At 37.5% G+C, this 17,504-nt stretch overlaps 2 protein-coding genes across 3 annotated transcripts in view; one reads left to right on the forward strand and one right to left on the reverse strand.

Moving 5' to 3' along the window:
• Positions 1-10,513, reverse strand: LOC110453542 (sulfotransferase family cytosolic 1B member 1-like). 2 transcript variants are annotated; one of them, XM_021502520.1, is made up of 7 exons: positions 10,414-10,513; positions 10,153-10,217; positions 5,100-5,305; positions 3,977-4,315; positions 2,692-2,795; positions 1,757-1,937; positions 1-1,332 (listed from the first exon to the last, which is right to left on the reverse strand). In XM_021502520.1, the coding sequence occupies exons 3-7, from the start codon at positions 5,281-5,283 to the stop codon at positions 1,220-1,222; spliced, it is 921 nt and encodes a 306-aa protein (XP_021358195.1). In that variant the 5' UTR covers positions 5,284-5,305; positions 10,153-10,217; positions 10,414-10,513; the 3' UTR covers positions 1-1,219. The 2 variants fall into 2 exon arrangements, with proteins under 2 accessions (XP_021358195.1, XP_021358194.1); XM_021502519.1 differs by lacking the exons at positions 10,153-10,217; positions 10,414-10,513 and adding an exon at positions 6,280-6,404.
• LOC110453543 (spermidine synthase-like) overlaps positions 6,470-17,504 on the forward strand; it is a 26,026-nt gene continuing 14,991 nt past the window's right edge. The window contains exons 1-3 of the mRNA XM_021502521.1: positions 6,470-6,751; positions 13,062-13,182; positions 16,287-16,376. Coding sequence (XP_021358196.1) covers positions 6,621-6,751; positions 13,062-13,182; positions 16,287-16,376 — 342 coding nt within the window. The 5' untranslated portion in view covers positions 6,470-6,620. The remainder of the gene's footprint in view (positions 6,752-13,061; positions 13,183-16,286; positions 16,377-17,504) is intronic.

Raw genomic sequence — 17,504 nt, forward strand, 5'->3', positions numbered from 1 at the left:
TTCATCTGAAAATCTCTTTATTTTTTATCATATTTCACATACAACTATACAACAAACAACTGATGCATTTAACTTCATGCACAGTGAGAGACTGTTTAGAAAGGACGGTGAAGACTGACGGTGTGACGGTGAAGACTTACGGTGTGACGGTGAAGACTGACGGTGAAGACTGACGGTGTGACGGTCAAGACTGACGGTGAAGACTGACGGTGAACAGCATTGAGTTCACTACCCAGCAGACAGGATCAAGGCAATTCAAGGTTAATCTCTAACTGCATGTTGCACCAAAATATATAATTAGCCCTTCGTCAAATGTGGTGACGGTCGCAAATTTGGTCCTTTAACGTATTTTTGGGGTCATTTTCGGTGGTCGCTGGTCGCGTTAGACAGATGGTTGCTTAATACAGTTAAATTACATAGTAAAAACAGTCGGGAGGAATGAAAAGTGGTCGCATAAAACAGATGGTCTTTTAATACAGATGGTGACTTGAGCAGATTCGACTGTATTTTAAAACCCTGTTTACAGATCCAATAAATGTTGCTTCTGAGACTTGGAGTTTAGCCCATGCCTGCCAGCACATATTGGTTCAAAAGATTGTCAAATGCTCTGGAGCTCATGATCTACCCAGGCTGATATGACATTATGAAGTAATTGTGTTCCAGTTTTCACAGTAGACTGGTGAGTTTGATGTTTGAGGTCCGTAGTCTTCCCATCTCTCCTTGGATGATGATTGTGTTACAGTTTTCACAGTAGACTGGTGAGTTTGATGTTTGAGGTCTGCAGTCTTCCCATCTCTCCTTGGATGATGATTGTATTACAGTATTCACAGTAGACTGGTGAGTTTGATGTTTGAGGTCCGTAGTCTTCCCATCTCTCCTTGGATGATGATTGTGTTACAGTTGTCACAGTAGACTGGTGAGTTTGATGTTTGAGGTCCGTAGTCTTCCCATCTCTCCTTGGATGATGATTGTGTTACAGTTGTCACAGTAGACTGGTGAGTTTGATGTTTGAGGTCTGCAGTCTTCCCATCTCTCCTTGGATGATGATTGTATTACAGTATTCACAGTAGACTGGTGAGTTTGATGTTTGAGGTCTGCAGTCTTCCCATCTCTCCTTGGATGATGATTGTATTACAGTATTCACAGTAGACTGGTGAGTTTGATGTTTGAGGTCCGCAGTCTTCCCATCTCTCCTTGGATGATGATTGTATTACAGTATTCACAGTAGACTGGTGAGTTTGATGTTTGAGGTCCGCAGTCTTCCTATCTCTCCTTGGATGATGTCCTCGTTTTGTGCCACTGTGAACAAGTTCTTCCAATCATCAGTTACTCCTGAGAAAAAAAATCAGATTTCTATGACACATTATGCTAAAATTATAAATCTTTCCTTCACATAAATTAACTTTAATTGAGATGTGATGTCAGACATGAAATATGGCCCAGACAAAATGACGCCCTAGCAGACTGACTAATGGATAGAAGGCCAAGCAGACCTATATTCCCTTCTGGTAGTGCCGGTTGGGTACTTAAAGTCAGTCTACGGTTCTGATCATCTATATAGTGACTGTACACATTGAGGCAAGGTAAAACATGACACCCCTTGAATTTGAAAGTAGACCTCTTCTATACCACACAAAATGACCATGGTTTGCTTATTGTCCAACAGAATAGGATTATTAAAATAAATATGAAATTGCTTCATAATATCATATTGTTCTTCTGATATTAAGGCATGAAATGAATAAAAAGGACAGACCTTTACGGTACATAGGGTACTTGTTATCTTGAAAGTATTGTCCCATGGTGTTGTCCCTAATGGCTGCCTTAGCTGCCCGAAGTCTTCTTATCTTTGTGTTGGTAGCTATGTCTGTACACATCGCCGAAGAAATACCAGATCCTAGGAAGGTGTTCAGCTTAAGAATTTCTTTCAGAGGATCCTGGAATGGGAAAAGCAGAGTTTAGCACAGGAAAAAATGGTTTCTTTTAACTGAATGGAAAAGAATTGTTGAGTTAACTTTTAAATGAATATTAAGGTCTCACAAAAGTAACTCTGTGTTTGTAAAAAAAGAAAAGCGTAACGATCTTTGAAACTGGATCAAACCACAATGGTAGCAAATCAAAATTCAAAATTGGTTCTTCTGCTACTCTTAATCCATGCACCCTTGTCTTCTGTTGATAGTTCAGCCACCTTTGTTCCCAGTAGATAATCCAGCCACCTTTGTTCCCAGTAGATAATCCAGCCACCTTTGTTACAAGTAGATAAACAGGTCACCTTTGTTCCTAGTAAATCATCTAGCCACCTTTGTTCCCAGTAGATAATCTAGCCACTTTTGTTACCAGTAGATAATCCAGCCACCTTTGTTCCCAGTAGATAATACAGCCACCTTTGTTCCCAGTAGATAATCTAGCCACTTTTGTTACCAGTAGATAATCCAGCCACCTTTGTTCCCAGTAGATAATCCAGCAACATTTGTTCCCAGTAGATAATCCAGCCACCTTTGTTCCCAGTAGATAATCCAGCCACCTTTGTACCTTGATCCATAGATTGTCCAGCTACAAGATTATCTGAATAACTTCATAGCAAAAATAACAAGCTGTCCCTGCGCCTTGGTTTTTCACCATCATCATGCTGGTAACATACTTGCCTTGAGCCAAACATTGTCACCATAGCAACATTCTTTCATTGCATACCTGCTTTGTGTCTTCAAAGTTGACAACGTGTATGGGATAGTTTGGCCAGTCTTTGATAACCTTGTCCCAGGCTTTTGTGTGGTGTAACCAGCTGTTGAATGGCACTGAAACAAGAAAACAGTGATAGTTTACTGAGTTAAAAAACATCAGAAACCAAACCAATACAACTACATTGTCTTCTGTAAACAAATCTAGATAAAACTGCCATTCCACAACTCCACCACTCCCACTGCCACTCCATCACTACCACTCCATCACTACCACTCCATCACTACCACTCCATCAATACCACTCCATCAATACCACTCCACAACTCCACCACTGCCACTACCACTCCATCACTACCACTCCATCACTACCACTCCATCACTACCCCTCCATCAATACCACTCCATCAATACCACTCCATCACTACCACTCCATCAATACCACTCCATCAATACCACTCCATCAATACCACTCCACAACTCCACCACTGCCACTACCACTCCATCAATACCACTCCATCACTACCACTCCACAACTGCACCACTCCCACTACCACTCCATCAATACCACTCCATCACTACCACTCCATCAATACCACTCCATCACTACCACTCCCACTGCCACTCTATCACTACCACTCCAACCACTCCCAAACTACAATCACTACAACTTCACCACTACTACTCCAATGCTACAACCACTATTACTACCACTACCATTTCACAACGACCACTCCACTACTACCACTCAACCACTCCATCACTACCGCTCCACCTTCTCCCATTCAAACACTACAACCACTAACGCTTCATCACTCCAGATAATTTGTAGGTATAAACCAGGTAAACATGGGGCTCCACATTGAGTAAATGAATGTTGAATATTCGGTTATTGATTGAGGTAACCAGATTGTTGTCTTCCATTCCACCTGAGTACAAGGTTAACTGGCTAACTGTTCAACCCTATTTAAAACATCTGTTTTTGTCTGTATCAACAACACCATCTATTTAACCAACCTTTACCTTCTAGACAATACTAACATTTGTCGTCTTTAATCTTTGACCTTTACCCTCTATGAAAGCTGACCTTTACCCTCTATGATAGCTGACCTATACCCTCTATGATAGCTGACCTTTACCCTCTATGAAAGTCAAACACTGACATTTTTTTAAATCACTGACCTTTGCCCTCTGATAGTTGACCTTTACCCTCTATGATAGCTGACCTTTACCCTCTATGATAGCTGACCTTTACCCTCTATGAAAGTCAAACACTGACATTTTTTCTAATCACTGACCTTTGCCCTCTGTAAAGAGCTGTAGGAAATCTGGCCACTCCCCAGAGAATACAGTACGATCTGTCGTCCCCTTGACCTTCATCTGACACACATAGTGGAAGAAGGACACGGCCACGGAGCGAGGATCACGGCAGATGTACACGATTTTACAGCGTCTCTCACGAAACGATTGAGGCAGCTTGTCAAATGTGAGATGTGTTACAAACACTCTAGGAGATGGTTCGGAGCTAAGTTGTTTGACAGAGGAAAATTCAAAAGAATAATTTTCCATGATGTCATCTGAAGGTCTGGAGGTGCGTTTCTGTAGCATATTTACCACCTCCCAGATCCAGTGCAGACCTGAAACATAATGGAACACTCTCTACTGAATTCTGCTTTTCTCAGAACATAGATTTTCCTCTTGTCATGTTTGACTGCATAGATTGCCTATTCAGAATTTTAAGGAGTGAAAGGAATCAGACTTGCTTTACAATCCAAGATGGCAGCAAACACTGCCATCTGAAAATGGCTGAAAATGTCACTTATTAAACTTTTCAAGAATCTTTATCTAACTTAAGGAGATCTGAAACCATTCTACTGCACAACAGTTTCCTGCTGAAATGTTTACATCCTAATGAGGTAGTTTCTTCATCAAACAAAATTGGTTTTTGATCTCAAAATAACTTTTTGATTAGTACAGGTGTAGTAGGACGAGGAATAGTGATAAAGATAGTGCTTTCGCTAGGGCCCTTGGCTCTCCAGCCCGATGCTCTACCACTGAGCTAAAGGGAAATTCTCTACAGCTGACGCTTGCAAGGCAACCTATAATTAATCCACATCTTTTACACAGGTACCACTGTCTATCAGCCTTGTGATTGGCCAGATTTTGATATCTAGTGGAACCTATAGATTTCAGAGAAAGGTGAAAAGAATATTTCTCATTTATAACAAGTTTTATAGATTTGAGCTTCTGGTTGTACATTTATTTTGTACTGTTCACTTGTGCTTCACACTCGTAAGAAACATTACAGTTTCTCCCTACATAATGAAAAATCCTTTATAACAAAAGAATTAAAGACAGTACATGCATACACCAGATCTAACTTTGAATAAATTAGTATAAGATAAGTTATCATCAGAATACCAGACTTAGGATAGGCGCAGATGACCACATCATTGTCCCGAGCCTGCAACTGTCCAGACAGACGTTCAAGGTGCCTTGTCAAATATTCCTCGGACCCTGTGATTGGCAAGTACAGACCATTGATGTCAGCCAATGAAATGCGACCACCATTTTTACCATGGAATGATACAATTTTGTATGGCATCTTCTTCTGCTTACAGCTGATTCTGAAATATAAAAATTGTAAATAGGTGTACTTGACTGGGTCGATCGTCGGCGACTTAAGGTAGCTCAAACGATAGAGTGTCCGTCTAGAGTTTTAGCGTCCCAGATTTGAACCCCGGTTTGACTGTTGATTTCTATTTCCCCTGTCACAAAATTGTTGAGCTTGCAAACCCTTGTTTCTAGCATTGGGTAAATGCTTAATAAGGGGATATCCTAACCTGAGTTGTAAATAGTTGTGTCGTCGGGGGGCAAAGAAGGGAGGAATGTAGCAGAATAAACGGACTCAGGGTTGATCTCCGTCTAAAGTTTGTAGGGTGCCGGGTCCAAACCATGGTCAGGCTGTTGCATTTCTCTTTCTCCTAGCTGTTACATACACAGCGTCGAAATGTGTACATTACACAATGTCTAACTATTCTTTGAGGAGAGGAATTAGTATGAGCTTATGGCTTATTTTCCGATCCTCGTTGAATCTGTACTATATTGTAGTGTGCAAGTGATGAAATAAAACTCATTCCTTGCAGTTAATTATATGTGTGACTTAGCGGAGCACTTATTCCCTCTTCTTTCACACCGTCTTAAATATATACCAATAATTCTGAATACTTTTCTCCCTATTGAATTAAAATCATATCTAGAGACAGGTAGTGTAGACTGGCCATTCTGTTGGGCCTCCACATCAGACCAGCTCTCAAGTCTGTTGTTGGGACCCTGTACATGTACAGATGTAGGACTGTACATTAAATTTTATTTCTTTCAAACTCGTTCGATTGGAATATTCACCAATATATCATCCCTAGTACCACAAACCCCTTGTTACCAGAGACGTTTCATCTCTGTTAAAAAACTGTTCTACTTTCTCTTTGCAGAATTCAGTTTTATTTTTAGTACAGCGGGCATATTGATCTTCATCAATACGTAACTGAGCTGCAGTAACTGTGTTAAACAAAACCAAAACGACAATCGCAAAAGTATGTACCTGTCCGCTTCTCGGGTGCTTAGTTAAGTTCCATGAATGTCATCCTCGTCCTAGGCCTCCCGATCAGAGTAATAGAACTTCTTTCCGGACTAGAAAATCCGGAACCTATCACCTTTTCATTATTATATGCGATTTGCTATTCGGAGTACTTTCTTTCGAGGTTTTCGGATTTTATCCACTGCGTTGTTTATTATCATCCAACATTGTGTTAAAAACGTGGGTAGGAAGGAGGCGTGTGTTTCACAGCGAGGATTTACAGGAACTACCGGTAAACTGCACGAAGCAAGTCTACGAGACGTAATTGTCTTTTTCCTGAGTGACGTTGCTAAATCTCTGTAAAGATGGCATGCATTGACGGGAAATGGTTTCGGGAGGAAAATGACATGTGGGCCGGGTATTCACAGTCTTATCAGATCGAAGAAGTTTTGCACCACGCTAAATCCAAATATCAAGAAATCTTCGTATTCAGGAGGTACGACTTAAGCTTTCTTATATTTGTCACGACACTGTGTTGTTTTTGCAGGAATTTCATTTGTTAATTGTTATACCTGACTCAAGACTTAAACCTGTTCTGTTTGGTCATGAATTATTAATTAATCGATGTAGATCCATACTGCACCACCCTGTTATTCACTCTTCAGGCTGTTGCTAATATTATATTTTTGTGTATTACAATATATTTTTCTTATGCTTAATACTGTAATGAAAAATTGACAATGCCTTTCATTACTACATTATATATTTACTAGACAATATACAGACACATATCTATCTATAGGCCTGATTCAATCTTATCAAAGGTGTTTGAAATTCTGACTGTAAATTGCGATAAAAATCATATAAACAAATAAGGGTTATAGTAATACCCCCGTTTTTATATGATTTTTATCTCAATTTGCAGTCAGAATTTCAATCACCTTTGACCTTCTCAAAGCTCTTGAATAACAAAGGTTTACTTTCTACACAAATAATGTACGTATTGAACGTGTCGCAACGTGAATAACTTTTAACAAATCAACCCATTCATCACTGCTCTTGTTTATACATTGAACCTTTGACCATCCTATGGCTAGGTCCCATCTACAACCACTCTTGGTCACGTAGTCAATGGATTTATAGTTAATCTAGGTCGGACAAAGAGGTCTGGAATAGTTATCACATATTTTTTTTTATCAATTATGCATGTTTTATTACATCATGATACTACAGAGACTATATGATCTAGATTGTAAATGCCATACACTAATGAAGGAAACCGTATAATCCATATTTGGTGTTCCTTAATTCCAATTTAATATGCTCTGAATCGATATATATTAATATATCTTTGCATGATACCAGGCATGGGGTAATGGTAATGTGTAATGGTAATTAACTGCAATTATAACATTTTGTTAATTAGTAATTGCATGTAATGTGTAATTGAGGATTTTTTCAATTACATGTAATGGTAATTTAATGAATTACATTGAAAAATGTATGTAATGTCCAATTACTTTTAATTACTTTAATGTTGAGTGTTGATGTTTCATGCACCCTAATATATACAATTTAATCAAATAGAAAGTTTCCATAGTAAATCTTCATTATGTAAGGACCCAGGTAACAAGAGGTTATACCAGTATTGATCCTAATCCCCTATTCCCTACTATAAGCTAGCTTAGCTATTACCCTCCTTCCCAGAGACCAGATAACTTGTGATTTTAATAACAAAAGAATGCCACACAGTGAGGGTAGACAATTCAGAACATTCTATCTTTGTAAGGGAGAACTTATATAGTGAACAACTACACTTACTAACACTGAATTTCACCTTCACTTGAAAACTTGAACAACCACATTTGAGCCATTTTTAAATTCCCAAACACACAACAGGGTATTTCAAGGCAAGATGGATTACTTTCTTCAGTTTTCTGCCAGTAACCCCAAGGAAAAGACATGTACACCAATCTGGGTTGGCACCAAAGGAAGTACTGAGAGAAATATCTTGAAAACCTTGGTATTGACATGGAGGTTGACCCTTTGTCATTTTGGCAAATAAACTCTGTCCAATACCCTGTTCTGTTAAAACTAGCTATCAAGTATTTGAGACTATCCCATTGTCCTCAGCTTCAGTTGAGAGACTATTAATTCAGTTAAGCCAGGAAGATATTCTGCCTGGACAGCTGCTGTCTAAACGACGAAACTTTTGAACATCTGATGATGATTATGCAGTGTAATAATTAGCAGTCTGAGCAGAACATCTTCCCAGAGTTGAGTATGTGTACATACCATGGGAGTGTATACATACATTTTGTATATATATGTAGTGATGTAAATTCCCTGTATGAAACACAAACAACAGGTTAATAACAAATAAAGGTAAATATGTCATTTAAACTTGTATTTTTCATGATGAAACGTAAAAAAATCAAGTCATAAATTCATTTCTTTTAGATCTTATCAGTAACAAGCGTGTACAGATCTTCATGGATGTTGTTGTTCTGGTAAATTTATACAACTTTTCTTTCACTTTAAATAACAACATTATATGGACGACACAGTCAATGCTCTTACTCATATTAAAAGTTACGCATGGTTAAACACCAATCATATAGTCAGTTCTCCGGGATCCCATGCCAGTAACTTAAACACTTGGAGGTCGTCGGCAAGAAAGTACGTCTCACAAAAATGAATTTAGTTCTGACTGACAAAATTTCTCTGTGCTTGTTGTTATGTTAATATTATATATACCTTTTTCCTCCAGGTATAAAACCTTTGGATACAGCCATTACCAGCTATAAATGAGCCATGCTATACAGTGAATACTGCAGTGTGTTATGTGACTCAAACTGGAGTGTTTTTCTTCATAAAAGTATAATAATTAAAGAAAAACATTATTCAGTTATTGGGGTTGGTGTAGTTCTAGTATTAAATTGAATTAAATGAGTGAAACATTCCCATTCTTATTTAAGGGGAAAACAATGTTTTTAGCAAGAAATCAAGAAAATTATGTCACAGAGAAATATTCAATTGTGTGAATTACTAAATTAAAAAAATATGAAAATAATTTTACACCAGTTTCTATTAGCTAGCTGTTTTAAAATATACTCTTTATAGGGCACGTCCCAAACAAACCTTACCACCAGATTTCAACAACTAGCATTTATCAAAATGCTCAAAAGTCCAGATTTTGTTTTTTTAAATACATGGTCATCCAAATTGCCTTTTAAAGTTAGGTCAGCTGAATGTAGGTCAGCTGAATGTTGGTCCGCTGAATGTTGTAGAATTTATATAAACAGATAGACTAAGGATATATATATTATATTTTATAGCAGTTGTTGCAATGTCATGCATGGATGAAAATCCTAGGTTTTGATATTTTTTATTGACTACCCGGGTGTGACGTTAAAAGGTGAGGTGTATAAATATATATGTATGAAACCGAGGGGTATTTGGGGGTAAATAAACACTCCAAGCTCGACGTTTTGATAACGAACCAGTGGTTTTATTGTAAGTAAATCTTACCCTGCAACGATACAAACATACAATACTTTACTACGCATACACATAACGCTATCGATACATATATTACAGAAACGAGTACAATCTGACAATTAACACTTAGCTGTAAAATACGTACGTTTAACCGGGGATTATATGACAAATAAAGAATTGGAAATAGGGCATATACTATTTCTTTATCTATTAGTTACAATATGGATTACAATTTACCTTTACACATATATTATATTATAAGTGTATGGCTTTTTGGCATTTACTGTTGACGTTACTCATAAATGGTGAAAACTTTTTACGGACGTACACTATGACGGGACATTCAAAAGGATATATACATATTGGGATTCTTATGACTTATAATGAAATAATCACCTCTGTGTGGCAGAAGGGTTGACAATATGTCCAGCTCATGTATTAGTCTGTACACATATTCAAGTCTGGAAACATAAACGATACAAATAATAAGATATGGAATATAAACACAATCGTACCGGCCGGTGTAATGGCGGTCACTCAGGTAAACCCAGCGTACGCACACATACATGTTTTATTTAAAATAATATAAAATACTGTATAGTACCAAATAGAAAAGATTGACAGGTTAGTTTGTAAATCGAGAAATCGAGTTTATACCTCACTTATATTCTTGTCAGTTGTCGTCGTCGCTCTCTCGTCTACCTAGTCATACAAAGGTATCGCGCGCCAACCCAATAGCCAATCAGATAATATATATACTATAGATATACGTCACACTACTTCCTCTATACCGGACATATTATTATACAACATTAGACTAAATTTGGTAAATTCAATCCTGACACATATATATAGAGAGAGAGAGCACTCTATATCAAGATAGTAAGCGCGACACATCACGCCACTATATTGGGCCCAAATTGAATATGTACAGTTAAGTGTCATCAATCCAGCGCCAGTCAAGTTAAAAAAAAATGTTTGTGAATAAAAATTAGGGCTGTTGGAAGCTTATTTTCCATACATGGTAACTAATTAATAGCTATATAGGAAATATATATATAGAACAAGGATATGCTGACTTGTAGGCCAAAGAAACTGATGTGTTTCCCGACATACAGTACCATGTGGTATATTATTAGCATTTGATATATCGCTAACTTATATATATGTCATCATAATAATTCATTTAATCAATACAAATGTTCATTGTACTGAGATAGTGAATTTGAATAACATCTGAATATGGTACAAATCTGTAAAACTAAAAACAGAGGGGATGACAGTGGCCGAGTGGCACAGTCCTCTGATCACTATCTACAATCACTAGCCCTCCACCACTGGGTTGCAGGTTTGAGGCCTACGTAGGGCAGTCATGGATCACCAGCTGCAGGTACTCCATGACCGCAGGTCGGTGGTTTTCTCCAGGCACTCTGGTTTCCTCCACCACCAAAACCTGGCACAAACTTATAATTAAGTGACCATAGCTTTTATTAGGATGTAAAGCACAAACAGACCAAATCAAAGAATGAACAGGTCGATACATAAACATAAAATAAGGTTTAAAAAAAAAAATAACAGCCACTTTTTTATGCCTCTGCCATCCTGTTTGTCAAAGTGACCATTCAGAACAGATTTATAAAAACTTTCTAATGCAATCGTCAAGTATGAAAATATACCTTGAAAGAGTTCATATTTTAAGGTTCAAAGGTCAATACCAAGGTCACCTACTGTTTATAGAGATTTTTCAACTAATTATCGGTGACACTGTATTGTAGGAAGATCATTTAATTTCTAATGCATTTTGATCTTGAAAACTATAAACAAAGGTCAAGTATGAGATTGCATTAAGTTCATTCATGTTACAGGGATCGAAAGTCAAAGCCAAGGTCAAAATGACTCTTATATACAATATATGCATTGAAGTGGGGACATTCGTATCTTAAAGGCCTTTTTTTGTTTTGTACAGTTTTAGTGATGCAGTACTTACAATATTCCTGCTTAACTTTATTTACGATACTTGTACTAGAATTCAAATACATATATTGACAACCCTTAATACTAACAGCTAGTGTGTAATTCAATTATCAGGGACATAATTATGTCACCCTGATAAAACACGAACTGCTTCTGCCCAACTCCACTTCAGACAATTTCCCTCCTGTATAGCATCAAACTGCAGTGGTATGCCAGGTTCCTGGTTTGATCCCAAAGAGACACATTGAAAATACAATAGTAACCGCTCTGTTACTTTGGGAAATATTGACAAAAGTACTTGGCCATGTTTTCTTAAGTATTAATGCTATCTTAGGAAAACTCAGGACAAGTTTGTTCTCTTCCCTGGACAGGTGAATTCACACTTTAACTGTTGGGACATTTCCTTGTCTCGCCCTAGGGTTGCATTGAGACGGGGGGTATTCCCCTATTCATAACAATGGTATGACGCCACTTCAACAATACAATGACGTCACATCAACAATCCATCAACGACCCGTCAACCCTGAATTTAGCATGTAACGTTATCATTACATTGTATATGATATGATACACAATGGGAGAACAGGGTAAGACTAGAGAAAAAGAATCACTCACCCCCCTTGTGGGTGGGATAGGAGAATCTCAACCTTCGGGGAAAGATTCTTTAGTTGCCAAACACTTGGCAACTTAAGTAAGAATCTTCCCCCTCGGGTTGAGATTCCCCTATCTCATCCCCTTGGGGGTGAAAGATTTTATTATTCCTTTAGGGGGAAATAACTCATTCATCCCCAAAATTTCATAATGAACTATTCCAACCTTTGAATTGGAAGAGTTCAAATGTGTCTTCAGGGGTAAATGAGTTAATGTCACCCTGATAAAATACTAGCCACTTCCTACCAACTGAACTGGAGAGAATTTCTCATTCGGTAAGTTATCAGACATCCTTGATACCAAGGGGTTACGTATATATACGACGCTCACTTTCGCTCTCTACATGTCTGGAATATGTCGTAGCAAAATTGAAGGTAAAAAAACCTGACCCATCACTAGGTTGACAATTGTCCTTTGAAGATTACAGAGGAGCAACACCCGACTTCAATGCCAGTAAGGTTTACCGTTACGCGACCGCAAGATTCTTTTGATGTAGATCAAAGGATCAAACTAGCGTTCTCGTCCTGTCCACAAGGTTTTGCTATGATATATTCGAGGGGTGCAGCGAGCGAAAGTGAGCGTGTAACCCAGACATTCTCAGAGTTCGACCCCCCTATTGAAAGAATTGCAAAAACACACTGCTATCATACCTACTTTAATGGATTGTGTATACTTTTCAGTAAATCTTTCGGGAACGTGCTGGTTCTAGACGGTATAGTACAGTGTACGGAGCGAGACGAATTTGCCTACCAGGAAATGATTGCACACCTACCCCTCAACTGCCATCCTAACCCGAAAAAGGTGAAATTTAATTACAGCACCAATTCTTAATTTCTTGACCAAAGCAATGTGTACATTTGATTTCAATCTAATAAATTCTGAAAGATGAACGAAACATGCGTTCATTACAGATGATTTCACTTTTAACGATTTCATAATACAATGTAGATACTGTATGCTAAAAATGAATGATGCTGTATCATACAGCTGTGTGGTCCTTCTAGGACTGGACTCATCTGTGTGGTCCTTCTAGGACTGGACTCATTTGTGTAGTCCTTCTAGGACTGCATGGACTCATCTGTGTTTTGGTCTTCTAGGACTCGGCAAAGATGCTTAGGGGCCAAAACATTGGAAATCCAAATTGGCCTGTTCACATTAAACCACTGTTGAAACAAAAGGGGAGGTATACACATAAAATCCTGTAATATGTATAAATTTAAAAATCTAGCAGAAGTACTGGTAAAATGTAAATTATATAAAGTGTGAATATTATGCATACTGGCCAACCCTCCCTATTTAGGAGGGAGACTCCCAATGTTGGACCCTAAAATTGTGCATTTACAACCAGTGTGTTTCCTAGGCTATTCCTTTTTTCTAAGATCTGATGATTTCATTTGAAAGGACAGCTCAAAAGATGCCATTTAAAAGTGTTATTTTTTTTCTAGGTTGTACATGTATACATCAATCATATTTAAGCTTTAAATTTAAAGCACTCGCAATCTCCCCCATAGACATTTCAAAAAGTTGGCAAGTGTTATATCATGAACCATGTCAATACTCTACCAATAGCTCTGTTTTCTATGATATTGATACATAAATCTACACCAAAACCAGAAAGCATATAGCTACATGTATAAGGCATTGTGAACTGCTAAGTGGAAAGTAGCGTTACAAAGTGAAACTGATGACATGTTAAGCATCATTACTTTCTGAGGGATGAACTGGGCTAGGATTTCTAAATCTAGAACCCATTACATCTTGTTTTTCAATTTCTTACATCGGATGAATGAACACTGAAAGGAGGTTTCAAAAGTAGGTTGAATACGAGTATTAGTATGCTCTTTGGGCCTTCCATATTCAAATGAAATGTAAAGCAGTTTCACTCTGATAATAATTAATAAAATTAAATAATAATAATTTGAGGTTCTTATATACCGCTTTATCACAACCGAGTTCGTAGGTCGTCTCAAAGCGGTTCACAAATTATTATCTGTGGTTATAGGGCCTTTGCAGCCTGCCAACATCTTTCCCAACTCCCTGGGGAGCATACAGCCAGTGCTGCCATTTCGGCACTCACAGCTAGCATTCAACAATTCTAGCACTACCCAACCACATACTCATTAACAGTTGAGTAGACTGGAACAAGTGGAGTAGAGTATCTTGTTCAAAGATACAACACAGTGCTGTGCCGTGACTCGAACCTGCAACATTTCGGTCACAAGCCTGGCGTCCTAACATGTACACTATAGACTACCGTGCCACACTCCTGATTGAATGAATTGTGTGGTGATTTAATATTTAAAAATCCTATCATGTTATTCAATCGCTCACTTCAGCTGAATTATCGCTGAAAGGAGTTTTCAAATGAAGAAACATTTAAGATTTTAAAATGTGATCACATGGAGTATACCATATTTTAAATTACCTTATATTGAAAACGATAGCCTAGAACTGATTTTTTTTGTGATAATAGGCACCGTGTCTAAATTGAATAATGTCCAAGATCCTTCAAAGCAATTTCTTTTTAAAGTGCTTGATTCAAAATTTCAGACAATTTTCTGAAAATAATTAGTTAAATGTTTCCTGTCTCCTACTCCACTTGTATTTAATTTTACTGCGAGTCGTAACACTATTCAACATTTTAGAGATATCGTAAATCGACTTCCACTAACAGCTGGCTACTGACATCTGCTGTGCATATGCTGCATCTCAAGTAGCCTACCATACAACCTGTGGGGCACTTAGTTCTGGTACAGACATAAATTTGAGACCAAATGAAATAAAAATCATTATTTATGGTGAAACATGAGCCTAGATCACTATACTAAGGCACCGACATCTGACAGAAGGCCAGCCACTGACATCTTCACGCAGAAACAGACATTTGTTTCATTTGGCCTGTGACGCATGTGATAAATGTAAATAATGAGGTTATTAAGTAGATTTTGTATTTATAATTAGCTCACCGGCAGTTATATTACATGCACAAGTGCATACATGTGTTTTTTTACTGGAATCAATATTTAATATACGCTGAGACAGGTGTGGAATCAATATACACCGACGTGAGTCAGGTTTGATACAGGTTCTCTCTCGTGCGCCCAGACATTTAAGATATAGACTGTTAAAACCTACTCCCTTTAAAAAAAATCCCTAAAATTCCATTGTTAATTTTAGTAGCTAATTACTTTGGCTACATTAACATCTTACACTCTGTAATGTAACGTGTAACACAAATGTGTGTTACATTACTGTATACTGCGAAATATTTGCCATTTCAAACTTTTCGTCTTCGCCCATGAAAAATATTTTTCACCCAGTGTTAACTTCACCCTTCCCATTTAATAACAATGTGTATTATGTTATTTACATGTATTACAATGTATATTATGTTATTTACATGTATTCGCTGTAATAATAAATTCGCTCTCATCATGATGGGTGAAAAATACAACACAGGTACTAGCCTCGTCTGTCAATACACCTGTTATAATCGATTATGATATAGGTGTATTGGCAGACCAGGCTAGAACCTGTGATCTGGCACCAATTTAGAACAGATTTGCTGATAGATTCAAATATATTTCATAGACAAAAATACAAAAAATGAGCTTCTTAAATCTTAACAATGTGTATTAAAATACATGACAATGAAACATATATATTGTGTGACACAATCATTTTACACAAGAAAAGGCTAGAGTCTCGAAATGAGTGTTTGATAACTGAATGACAGGTTTAATATTAATTTTAATAACCTGTAGGTTGTTGTATTCTTGACAACATTTTCCTCTTCACACCTGTCTACCTAGCTGTATAAATGGTCATGGCATATGTTCAGGCTCTTTAGAGTGACCAGGTTTGTTGTTTATACCTGAGGATTTTGAAGGCCGTTTCTGTTGCAGGTTCTGGTGGTCGGAGGGGGTGATGGGGGCGTCGTTCGCGAAGTCCTCAAACATGACGTACAAAGTGTTGTCCTGTGTGAGATCGATGAGGTAACTTACATACACATGAGTTCCGGGGTTTTCTCTAGGGTTTCTTTGGATCCTTAATATGAACCTTTCCTAACGCAAATCAAAATATTTTGCGAAAAATAATTAAGACGCAATTAGACGAAGTCTCTTTATAAATTGAAATCCTAGTGAATATATATGTCGTTGGAAGAAAAATCACAAAAATAAGAATGTGCTAAAATTAAATGATAACATGTACAGCAATTGTCCAAGTAAGTGTATTATATATAAAGATAAGCTAACTAAAGAATACAGGAAGTATTTTCTCAAGTACACCCTGGTTTATGAAAGATTTTAATGTTGGATCTTTGGAAAAACAAACTTTTCCTTCTTATAACAAGGGGCTACATATCTTAAAAAAAAAACTTTGAACATGTATAAATTGATAAATTGACATTATGTATTGCATCCTGGTGATAGGATCATGCTCACACATAAAATCTTATTTCAATACTACACATCAGTTTTCTCCTAATATACCATTCTAATACATCTGGGTCAAAGAAGTAATATCAACAATAGCTCCCCTCAGTATAGCTGATGGTAGCTCCCCTCAGTATAGCTGATGGTAGCTCCCCTCGGTATAGCTAATGGTAGCTCCCCTCAGTATAGCTAATGGTAGCTCCCCTCGGTATAGCTAATGGTAGCTCCCATCAGTATACATAAGCACAGTCCCACCGAGTAGTATTTCCACCAAACATTCCCTATATAACATCATCCTGCCTATCCCTGACATAACATTAGCTTGGTAAACTAAAGCTTTAAATCAAAACACTCGACAGGTAATTATAAGTGCACCTGTTGTTGATGGTCTCTCTGTCTGGAATGAAATACATTCAATAAACTGTATACATAATTTAGCTAGAGACACATCTCCGTATAATTCACTCGGCTCACAGTATGGAAATTATTTTGTTGTGTATCTGATCAGAATTATATTAACAGTATGATATGAATAAAGAATATTTTGTGTCATAAGGCTGTACTAGGAGATTTGAATTTTTAATTTTCCTCGCTGACTCATGTATTCCGAGATATGAATTTTTATACGCCCGTCGAAGACGGGGACGTATTATGTTATCACGTGAGCGGGCGGGCGGGCGGGCGGGC

This window comes from Mizuhopecten yessoensis, unplaced genomic scaffold (genome assembly GCF_002113885.1).
Source record: "Mizuhopecten yessoensis strain PY_sf001 unplaced genomic scaffold, ASM211388v2 scaffold7443, whole genome shotgun sequence".
Taxonomy (NCBI): domain Eukaryota; kingdom Metazoa; phylum Mollusca; class Bivalvia; order Pectinida; family Pectinidae; genus Mizuhopecten; species Mizuhopecten yessoensis.